The sequence below is a fragment of the Lepus europaeus genome, unplaced genomic scaffold (genome assembly GCF_033115175.1).
Source record: "Lepus europaeus isolate LE1 unplaced genomic scaffold, mLepTim1.pri SCAFFOLD_394, whole genome shotgun sequence".
NCBI classification, from domain to species: Eukaryota; Metazoa; Chordata; class Mammalia; order Lagomorpha; family Leporidae; genus Lepus; species Lepus europaeus.
Window position 1 is genome coordinate 45,049 of NW_026909270.1, and position 11,957 is coordinate 57,005.

Sequence of the window (11,957 nt, forward strand, 5' to 3'; positions counted from 1 at the left end):
CTGAGGTACGAGCTCCTTTAGTGGCTCTGTAGAAGGAGTTAGGGTCATTTGCGTGGTAGTAGAAGGTTTAACCTCTGTAGTACGTTGTGGAGTTTGGGTAATTTCCAGGTCCCGAGGCTTAACTGTGACTGGAGGCAGGTTTGTATGCTGAGTCTGAATCTGGACTGGAGGTGAAAATGTCACCTCAGGGTACATTGGATAAGGAGGAGGAGATATAGGCTTCAAGGCTGTAGAATGTCCATCCTGTGTAGTGGGTACCTGAGTTATGGTTGGCTCTAGCTTTGAAGGTTCAGCTGTGGCACTGGGTGACATTGGATGCGGAATTTGATCTTGACTTGGTTTTGGAACTACCATCTCATAATAAACTGGAGGCTGATAGACCGCTTCATTTTGTGGCCCTGGAGGCTGCCCTGAAGTCTCCTGGGTGGTTGGAAGTGGTTCACCCTCCACAATGGATTCTGGAGTTAGGGTAAGTTCTACATCAAAAGGTTGAACTGTGACTTCTGTCAGGGTTGGATGCTGCACCTGAACCTGGTCTGGTTGTGAAAGTACCTCCTCATGGTGCACGGGAGGTACTTTAGTCCTCTTCAGGGCTGTAAAATGTTCAGCCTTCCTGGTATGCTTTGCATTTATGGTAAGCGTTGTGTCCAAAGGCTGAACTGTGATATTAGTAGGCAATGTTGGAAATTGAGCTTGATTATGACCCAGTGTTGGAACTGTCACCTCTTGATGTGTTGGAGATTGGGTTACACCCTCCTTGGGAGGTTGACTTGAGGTCTCCTGCTTGTCTGTAGAGGGTTCAGTCACCATACTACTGGTTTCTAGAGTTATGGTAAGTCCCAGGTCCAAATGTTGAGTTGTGACTGGAGTCAGGTTTGGAGATGGAGCTGTAGTCTTGCTCAGTTCTGTAGGATGCTCAGCCTCTGTAGTAGGTTCTGTAGTAATGGTAAGTGCCAGGTCTAAAGGTTGATTTGTGACACTGGGTGATAGTGGAGGTTGATTTTGATCCAGACCTAATGTTGGAACTGTCATCCCATGATGCACTGGTGGCTGAGCTACAGTTCCTTTAGGTGGAGCCTCCTGCACATTTGTGGCAAGTTCAGCCTCTGTAATGGGCTGTGGAGTTATTGTAAGCGCCAGATCAAAAGGTTGAAATGTGATGCGGGGTGATTTTGGAAACTGAGCTTGATCCTGAGCTGGTGTTGTAACTGCCACCCCCTGATATCCTGGGGCTTGAGCTATACCCTCCTTAGATGGCCATGGAAGCTGAACTGGGGCCTCCTGCATGATTGGAGAAAGTCCCCCTTCCATTCCAGGTTGTGTAGTTATGGTGAGCTCCATGTCCAAAGGTTGAATTATGACTTTGGTCAGGTTTGGTTGCTGAGTTTGAAGCTCCTGCTTGGTTGCAGATGATTGAGTATTAGGGAAGTCTTGTGGCTCAGCTGGGGCTTCATTTTGCACTGGAGCATGTTTTGCATTCTTGAGGGGCTCTGGAGACTCAGCTGGAGAAGGTTCCATCTTTTCAGGCAGTGCCGGAGGCTGGGCAAGAGGAGGCCTAAGCTGGGTTGGAGAAAATTCAACTTGCTTGGTGGGAACTGTAGGCTGGGCAGGTCCTTCCTGCTGACCGGGGTAAGGGTAAACTTCTAGAGTGGGCTTTAGGGTTCTGGCAAGGTCAATATCCACATGTTTTGGTGTGGTTTCAGACAACCTTAAATGCTGAGTTCTGAGTATTTCTTCCAGAATATGAGGTGAAAATGTCATATTCATTGGAATAGCATCACTAATCTCTGGGAAGATTACTGAAGGCTGGTTTGTGTCTCCCTGTTGGAGTGGTAATTGGTAAGCACTCATGGGGCGCTCTAGAGGTGGAACAGAAATCCCCTGCTGGCTTGGTGAAGGTTCCTTCAGTTCTTCAGGCTGAGCTGGGACCCCTGGAACTGGGGAGTGCTCATCCTCTTCCGGGGGCTTTGGCTGCTGAGCTGTGTCTGCCTCCTGGTCTTTCAAAGGCTCAGGCTCCATAGGGAACACTGAGGCTTGATCTTGGGCTTCCTGATGGATTGGAGAAGGTCCGGCCTCCTCAGGGGTCTGTACATTTTCAGCTGTTTCCTCCTGCTGGGTCGAATAGGGTTTCTCATCCTGAATAACTTCTTGAGACTGAATTAGCAGTAGTTCAACCTCTTCAAGAGGCTTTGGAGGCAGAGCTGGGACTGAGGCCTGAGTTGTTGTGACCTCATGGCTGACTGGAAATGTTTCCATTTCTGCTGCAGGTTTTGGTGTTAGGGTCAGCTGCAGGTCTGGAGGTTTAGTAGTCACACTGGGCAAGTCGTACTGCTGAACTTGATGGTGACCTGGAGGTAAAATGGTCACTGCGTGAGGACTTGGATGCTGGGCTGGGACTTCTGAAGAGGTTGAATCTTCTGTAAAGAAGACAGAAGACTCAGAGGGCCGCATTGGTTGCTCCTGCTCACTGATATAAGGTTCGGTCTCCATAGGTGGGACTGGAGTCAGAGCTAGGGCCTCTAGCTGGCCTGGAGGAGCTTGAGTCTCCACCAGAGCCTCCGCATACTGAGCAATCTGCTCCTGTTCTCTGAGAGAAGGCTCTGTCTCCACGGGAGGGCCTGGAGGAGGCTGAGTCTCCACCAGAGCCTCTGCATACTGAGCTATCTGCTCCTGTTCACGGGGAGAAGGTTCTGCCTCCACGGAAGGGCCTGGGGTGTGAGCTCTGGGTCCCTGCTGGAATGGAGAAGGTTCTGTCTCTGCAGAAGGGACCAGAATCTGCTCTGGGGTTTCCTGCTGGGCTGGAGAAGCTTCTGTCTCCAGGAAAGGGCCCAGAGTTTGATATGGGGTCTCCTGCTGGGCTGGAGAGGGTTTTTTCTCTATCGAAGACTCAACATACTGAGCGGGCTGCTCCTGTTCACTAGAAGGTTCTGTCTCCACAGGAGGGCCTGGAGTCTGAGCAGAGCCCTCCTGCTGCACTGGAGAAGAGTCCTGCTCCATGGTGGGCTCCGGAGTTATGGTCAGTGCCACATCTGCAGGCTTGATGGTAATGTTGGGCAAGTTATAACGGTGAACTTGATTCTGATCTAGAGACCAGTCAGTCCCCTTCTGAATCTGTGTTGTCTGAGCTATGATGTTCTCCTCAGGAGTTTCTAGCATTTGAGCTCGGGGATCTTGCTGTACTGGAGATTTGACTTCCACAGGGAGTGCCAAAGGCTTCTCCAGGGCCTCCAGTTGGCTTCTAGGAGGTTCAATCTCAGGAGACTCAGAAGGCTGAACAGGCTGCTCCTGATTGCTGGGGGAATATTCAGTGTTCACAGGCAGGCCGGGAGTCTGAGCTGGGGCCCCCTGCTGGGCTACAGATGGGCTGACTTCCTCAGCATACTCTGAAGGCTGAGCTGTGGCATTGTTTTGGGTAGAGAAAGGCCCAGTCTCCTCAGGGAGCTCTGAAGTCTGAGCTAGACCCTCTTGAGTCCAAGATTCCACCTTCCCAGGGAATTCTGGAGTCTGCACTGGGGCCTGTTGTTGGGTTGAGGGGAGTCCCACTTCCTCAGGATGCTCCAGAGGCTGCGCTGGAGCCTGCTCCGTGCTTGGAGTAGATTGAACTTCCTCACCAGCCTCTGAGGCTTCTGTCAGCTCCGTGTCTGCAGGTTTCAGTGTGACGCTGGGGAAGTTTGCTTGGAGAGCTACAACCTGAGGTGAGGATGGAGTGTGAAGATGGTGATGCACTGATGCCTGACCTACTACTTCTGCAGTAGCAAATGGATTCTGAGCTGGGGCCTCCTGCTGCCATGGAGATGCTTCTTCCTCGGGCTGCTGTAGTTTTGGTACTGGGACCTCTTGCGGGGTTGAAGCAGGCTCATCGGTTTCAATGGGCTGTGGAGGCGGAGCTTGTTCTTCTTGCTGTGGGGAGGAGGATTGGATGGGCTCCTGAGTCTCTGGATTTGGAGTCTGGCCCTCCAGCAGGAATTGAGATGGTTCAGCCTGCTCAGAAGGCTGTGCAGGTTCCCCTGGGTTCTCCTGGGATTCCGTAGGAAAACCACCAGGATAGACCACATTGTCAGCCGGCAAAACTTGATTTTGACCCTGAAGCTTGGCCGCTTTGTCTGGAGTTCCTACACCAACCTTAGGAAGTCGTCTAAGCCGAGCTAGATCTTTCTTGGGGATCAGGGGTGAAACAATCAACTTGTTTCCTTGTGAACTCTGACTGTCTAGAGGCAGAACGAGTGCTTCAAATGACTGGTGAACCTTTCCTTCCAGTCGAGGAGGCAGAACTAGGGGCTGATCCTGATCCCTGTCTAGCACGGGAATGGCCTCTGGTAGCCTTTGTTGTCGAGGAAACCTATTGAAATACTGGTACGGATCAGCAAGCTGTTCTGACTCTGGGGGCAGCCCTTGAGCTGAATCCATGTCCAGAAAAGGAACAAAACTCACAGTGGACTCTTGAGGTGAGGCCAGCATCTGAGAGGGAGCAGAAGACCGTAGGTCATCAAAGCTGCCGGGGTCTGCCGGGAGTGTGAGCGCGTCAGGTGATTCAGGTGGGGCATTCGAGGAGTGGGAAGACCAGGGCTCAGAGAGCCAAGGGAGGCTGGAGGTCAGCTGGACCAGGTCCTGGGCCCTCTCCAGAGGCTGAGTCGCCTGGACTGGTAGCCACAAAGGCTGCCAGTTGAAGAGGAGCCATGTGACCCACAGGCACAAATGGGTCATTGACAGGGTTTTCAGGATACAGTAACTCAGGCTGCTGGGGCACATGCAGTATGCCCTGAGCATGAGCTAATGAATTTTCCGGATACAGTAACTCAGGCTGTTGGGGCACATGCAGTATGCCCTGAGCATGAGTTAATGAATTATGGCAGCCCCTTAGAGGGCATGCCTTAGCAACTGTGAACCCCGCCCCACCCTTTATGACACCTGACTTTTATTTACACATTCTTTATTAGGCTCTGCCTCCAGGGCTCTTCTGCTTTGAGCCAGGGCAGCCTTTTTCTACAGCCACTGGGTCACAGACCCAGGTGGCTCCAGAACCCCAGCAGCCCACTAGTGTGGGGTGGGGCTGGGGAGGCGGAGTTTCCCAAGGAAGTAACAGGGCTGGTTTTTTTTGGGGGGGTCTTCAGAGTTATCTGGTTCTGGTTGCTAGCTTGAAGTTTCCTCCTCCAAGTTCAAATCCAAGAGCAGTCTTTCCTCCCATCAGGGCTAGTTAGGGCAGAGGTAGGAGGACACATATTATGCTTATTTATTATGGAACAAGGCCATTTCCTCTAAAGTCTCAGTATCCTTATTTTCATATTTGACAATTCTGTTAAGTAGGGGCTACAATGAAATCAGTTCTTAGAAGATTTCTGTAGAGACATGGGCAATGCAGTGTGGGTGTGATGATTAGAACAGAAATCAATAGCAGTTTACATTGGTATAGGAAAACTTCCCCCATTCTATCCTGGCTCAGTACAGCTGCTAACCTATGAAGGACCCTTATGGGGGGAGGGACAAGAAACTAGGCCTGGGCAAATATCGGGGGCTTCTTAAGAGGTTAAATGTTCCCCAGAGTCCAGCGGGCAGGACGTTCTCTCGGAAGGAAAAGTCAATCCCCTTCAGAGAATCTCTGGGCACGCCCAGAGCAGAACTGCCCCTCCCCTCCAGGAAACCTCTGGGCGTGCCCAGAGCAGAGCTGCCCCTCCCCTTCGGAGAGTCTCTAGGCGCGCACTTATGATGTCACTGCGACCGGCCAATCCTGTAACACCTCAGCACTCTCCCTCAGCACTCTCCCTCAGCACTCTCCCTCAGCATTCTCCGGTATGCTAATTGTCCCTCCGAACTAGCCAATCCCGTGCCACCTCTGCATTTTCCACCAGCACTCTCCACCAGCATTCTTCGCCAGCATTCTCCCATATGCTAATGGTCCCTCTGAACTGACCAATCCTATGCATGCGCATTAGGAATATGCTAATTCGTTGCCTATATAACCTGTGTGAAACTGCCGCTCAGGGCTCCTCACTGCCTGAGATGGGGGCCCGTTTGCGCAAACGTTCAATAAAAACCTCGTGCTTTTTGCATCAACTGGTCTGGAGTCTGGATCTTTGGGCGTCCTCCCGAGCAAGTGGGCATCTCTGCAACTGGGAGGTCCAACACCTAGAAGTAACAATGGCACTTTTTAGTGGTTTTGCCCTGTGTGGCCCATAGAGAAGATACGTAAGATGTTAAAGTCCGCAAAGCATACTGCTGTGACCAGAACCCAGCTGACTTCCTTCAGAGCCCTTTTCATAATCTATTTTATCATGTACTGTCTGACACAGCTTCTGCTATGGAAACTCCAAGAGAGGACTCTATCTTATTCCCAGTACCTAGCACATGGCTTGGCATATGGCAATGATTTTCATATTTTTTAAATTTGAAATGATTATTTGAGAAGTAGAGAGACAGAGGGAGGGAGAGAGAGCTCTTTTGTACTGGATTATTTCCCAAATACCTGCAATGGCTGAGATGGGGCCAGTCAAACCAGAAGTCAAGAACTCAATCCAGCTTTGCCATATGGGTGGAAAGAACCCAACTACCCAAGCCATGGCTGCTCTCAAAGTCTGCATTAGGAGGAAGCTGGAGTTAGGAGCCAGATCTGTGTGTTGAACCCTAGGTACTCTGAATGTGGGATACAAATGTCTTTGTTGCCAAGTACTCCAGTGTTAAAAATGGAAGTGAGGCTAGTGTCATGGCTCAATAGGCTAATCCTCCGCCTGTGGTGCTGTCACAGCGGGTTCTAGTCCCGGTCTGGGCACCAGATTCTGTCCCGGTTGCTCCTCTTCCAGTCCAGCTCTCTGCTGTGGCCAGGGAGTGCAGTGGAGGATGGCCCAAGTTCTTGGGCCCTGCACCCCATGGGAGACCAGGAGAATCACCTGGCTCCTGGCTTCGGATCAGCGCAGTGTGCCAGCTGCAGCACGCTGGCCGTAGCGGCCATTGAGGGCTGAACCAACGGCAAAGGAAGACCTTTCCCTCTGTCTCTCTCTCTCAACTACCCACACTCCCTGTCAAAAAAAAAAACAAAAAAAAACCCAAAACAGTGTCAATTAACATTGTTGGAGGGAATGAGGATGACTACAGTCTTTCTGTAAAGCATTCTCTTAATACTGAATTTGTGTGTGTGTGTGTGTGTTTGGGCACAATAATCTCAATATTGTTATCTCATTTACAAAAATAAGACATTAATAAGACATTAATGAGAAAGATAAGTACATAAATACTTTATAAAAGTAGAGAATTAATGCATTAGCAAATACAGAAATATATATTGCAGGATAAAGTCACCAACTGTGACACTGGCATCCCATATGGCCTTGGGTTCAAGTCCCAGCTGTTGCACTTCCAATCCAGATCCCTGCCAATCCACCTAAGAAAGCAAAAGAAGATGGCCCAAGTCCCTGGGCCCCTTCACCCATGTGGGATATCTAGAAGAAGCTCCTGGCTTCAGTCTGGCCCAGCCATGGCCACTGCAGCCATTTGAGGAGTGAACCAATGGATGGAAAATCAATCTCTCTCTCTCTCTCTCTCTCTCTCTCTCTCTTTCTCTCTCTGTCTCTCTCTCTCCTTTTTCTCTCTCTCTCTGTAACTGTGCCTTTCAAATAAATAAAACAAATAGTTTTTAAAAAGATCGGAGAAAAACAGAAAAGCATGTATGCTATAATGCAATAAGAAATGGTAGTTTTTGAGACACCAGTTAGGAAGCTTGCATCTCACAACAGAGTACTTGGGTTCATATCTTGGCTCTTCTCCCAATCCCAGTTGCCTGCTAATGCACACTCTGGGAGGTAACAGGAGATAGCTCAAGTAGTTAGGACCCTAACACCCACATGAGAGACCTGGATTGAATTCTGGACTTCTGGTATTTACCTGACCCAGCCCCAGGCGTTAAAGGCATTTGGAAGATGAAGAGCAGATTGCTGCACTCTCGCTCGCTGTCTCTCTTGCTCCGTCCCTCTATGTCTCTCTCAAATACATACATAAATACATTTTTAAAAAAGAAAAGATGATTGAGGCCAGCACTGTGGCATAGTGGATAAGGCTGCAACTTGCCATGCTGGCATCCCATATGGGCGCCAGTTCAAGTCCCAGCTGCTCCACTTCCAATCCAGCTCTCTGCTATGGCCTGGGAAAGCAGTGGAAGATGGCCCAAGTCCTTGGGCCCCTGCACCTGTGTGAGAGACCCAGAAGAAGCTCCTGGCTCCTGGCTTCAGATCTGCCCAGCTCTGGGCATTGCAGCCATCTGGGGAGTGAACCAGCAGATGGAAGACCTCTCTCTCTGTCTCTCTGCCTCTGCCTCTAAAATAAATAAACAAATCTTTAAAAAGAAATAAAGATGAAACTGATAATATTTCTTCAAAAATATAAGGGTATATAATTGTTTATGATCAAAGTTTAAGAGTAACATGAAACAGAAAACTTTGATTTTATTAGAAGATAGAACTGGGGCATTTTTATTTTTTAGATTTCTATTGTTTCTTGAATGCTTGTTTTCAATAAAGTAACATTAAATAAAAGTAAGTAAAATACTGAAAGGAAAAATTTTATGAACTACAGGTGGGGGAGACTATCTGTTACAAATTGAAGGAACCTAGAAAATTTGAAGAAAACAATTGATAGATTTATCATTATAAAAATGGTAAAAGATGCTATATTAAAAGCCAAAAATTCAAATTATAGAGTGGGGAAAATATTTTTAATATCCATAACAGGAAAAGGTTATTATCTCTAATATTTTAACAACACCTATAGGGTCTGGCATGGAGGCACAACAGATTAAGCCACTGTCTGCAGTGCCAGAATCTTGTGTGGGTACTACTTCAAGTCTCAGCTACTCCACTTCCTATCCAGCTCCTTGCTAATGCACCTGGGAAAGCAGTGGAAGATGACCCAAAATATTTGGGACCCACTACACACAGGGGAGACAAGGAAGAAGCTCCTGGCTCCTGGCTTTGGCCAGGCCCAGCCCTAGCCATTGCAGCCATTTGAGGAATGTACCAGCAGATGGAGGTTTCTCTCTCTCTCTCTTTCTAACCCTGCTTTTCAAATAAATACATAAATATTTAAAAATAAATCACCTACAAATTAATTAAAACAATTACTAGGGAAAAATATACTAGATGTATGAACCAGCAAGTCACACAAGACAAATTGAACATGGCCTGCAAATACATGATAAGACAGTGATTTTCAATATTAATTATGGATATGTCAATTCAAACATAACTTCTCTGCATATCTAACTGGCAAATTATTTTTATAAAAAATGGGTAGCACTGGGGACTGGAACTGGTGTAAGAAAATTGGCAGATTTAAGAACAGTTCATTAAAAAAATGTAAGAGCAACAGATGGTGATGCGCCAAGTTCTGCATATAAATTTCCCTGAAATTATCATCTGACTCCTAAAATGCACACGTGCAGGGCATACTGCAAGAATCTCGATGGAGACACTAGTCTTGTTTATGTGATCCCTTTGACTCTTAGTCCTATCATTATGATCAATTGTGAACAGAAATTGATCACTTGGACTAGTGAGATGGCATTGGTACATGCCGCCTTGATGGGATTGAATTGGAATCCCCTGGCATGTTTCTAACTCTACCATTTGGGCCAAGTCCTATTGAGCGTGTTGCAAACTGTACATCTCCTCCCTCTCTTATTCCCACTCTTATATTTAACCGGGATCACTTTTCAGTTAATTTTCAACACTTAAGAATAATTGTGTATTAATTACAAAGTTCAACCAATAGTATTAAGTAGAACAAAAAAACACTAAAAGGGATAAAGTATTAAGTTGTTCCTTGACAGTCAGGGCAAGGGCTGATCAAGTAACCATTTCACATAGTGTCCATTTCACTTCAAAAGGTTTCCTTTTTGGTGATCGGTTAGTTGTCACCAATCAGGGAGAACATATGATACTAGTTATAGCATTAAATCACAATGTACAGCACATGAAGGACAGAGATCCTACATGAGGAGTAAGTGCACAGTGACTCCTGTTGTTGACTTAACAAATTGACACTCTTGTTTATGGCATCAGTAATCACCCTAGGCTCTTGTCATGAATTGCCAAGGCTATGGAGGCCTTTTGAGTTCACCGACTCTGATCATATTTAGACAAGGTAATAGTCAAAGTGGAAGTTCTCTTTTCCCGACAGAGAAAGGTACCTTCTTCTTTAATGACCTGTTCTTTCCACTGGGATCTCACTCACAGAAATCTTTCATTTAGGTTTGTTGTTGTTGTTTGTTTGTTTTTTTTTTTTTTTTGCCACAGTGTCTTGGCTTTCCATGCCTGAAATATACTCATGGGCTTTTCAGCCGGATCCAAATGCCTTAGGGCTGATTCTGAGGCCAGAGTGTTGTTTAGGACATCTGCCATTCTGAGTCTGCTGTGTATCCCACTTCCCATTTTGGATCGTTCTCTCCCTAATGCTATAACTTAAATACTTAAACAGTATTTTACACTTTGTGTTTCTGTGTGAGTGCAAACTGTTGAAAGCTTTACTTGATATATGCTAATTTGATCTTCTGTATATAAAGATAATTGAAAATGAATCTTGATGTGAATGGAAGGGGAGAGAGAGCAGGAGAGGGGAGGGTTGCGGGTGGGAGGGAAGCTATGTGGGGGAAAAAGCCATTGTAATCCATAAGCTGTACTTTGGAAATTTATATTCATTAAATAAAAGTTAAAAAATAAAAATAAAAAAAAGGAATCCCAATAGAAAGCAACATCTGCAAAGGTGAGAAACAAAGAGAATTCAGCTATAGCTACCGCTTGTGACAAAGATAAGAACATTTAGAGCTCGAATTCCATCAAGTTAGAGGGGTTGATTATCAGCTTGGATTTTCTATGGAAGGGCCATAAAACATTTTCTATGGAAGGGCTATAAGAACAATAAAAAAAACAAACAAACAAAATAAACCAAAACTATGAAAATATACTTCCACTGGCTCAAGGTGACTGGTCAACAATTTATCTTCCTAATGGAATAAAATAACTCTCTTCAGAGAAAGTATATGGAGTCCACAGTCCCCATAACTAATTTTCTAGTATTTAGTATGTGTGACAACAGCACAATCAAAATACTAAATATGTGAAAAATGTGACCCATAGTGAACTGAAAAAGCAGTCAAAAGCAGTCAAAAGAAACTTAAATGACCCAAAAACTGAAGTTAGCAACAATTTTAAGAGGGAAACTACCAAGATTAGTAAGTCTGAAATTTTAAGTAAAAATGACCATTATGGGTGAGCAGATAGGGAAATTTCTGCAGAGAAGTAAAAATATTAGGCAGAACAAAATGGAAATGGTAGAACTGAAAAGTGTAATGTCTGGGACAAAAAAGCTCATGCCAGATGGACTTAGTAGAAGGGAATGGCAGAAGAGAGTGACCATGGGCCAGCGCCATGGCTCAATAGGCTAATCCTCCACCTGCGGCACCGGCACACCGGTCTAGTCCCATTAGGGGCACCGGATTCTGTCTCGGTTGCCCCTCTTCCAGGCCAGCCCTCTGCTATGGCCTGGGAGTGCAGTGGAGGATGGCCCACGTCCTTGGGGCTTGCACCTGCATGGGAGACCAGGAGAAGCACCTGGCTCCTGGCATCGGATCAGCATGATGTGCCGGCCACAGCGCGCTGGCCACGGTGGCCATTGGAGGGTGAACCAATGACAAAAGGAAGACCTTTCCCTCTGTCTCTCTCTCACTGTCCACTCTGCCTGTCAAAAAATTAAAAAAAGAGAGTGACCATGAAGATAGGTCAATAGAAAATATCCTTCTTGATGACTATTTAATGAGTATTTCAATAGAAAATACCCTACTTAATGTTTTCTTTGAAAAATTAAAAAAATTGTAGAGCCTCTGTAGCTCCTAGAGTATTAGGCAAATCTGTGTAATAATTACTCCAATTCCATATGAATTCTAATATTGGCAAACATTCATTACAAAAGCTTTCAAT

At 46.4% G+C, this 11,957-nt stretch overlaps 1 protein-coding gene across 1 annotated transcript in view; it reads right to left on the bottom strand.

The window, feature by feature from the left end:
- LOC133755039 (leucine-rich repeat-containing protein 37A3-like) overlaps window positions 1-4,749 on the bottom strand; it is a 38,918-nt gene extending 34,169 nt beyond the window's left edge. Inside the window, exon 1 of the mRNA XM_062185356.1 lies at window positions 2-4,749. Within this exon, the coding sequence (XP_062041340.1) occupies window positions 2-4,749 (4,748 nt within the window). The remainder of the gene's footprint in view (window position 1) is intronic.
- Between the last annotated feature and the right edge of the window lie 7,208 nt (window positions 4,750-11,957).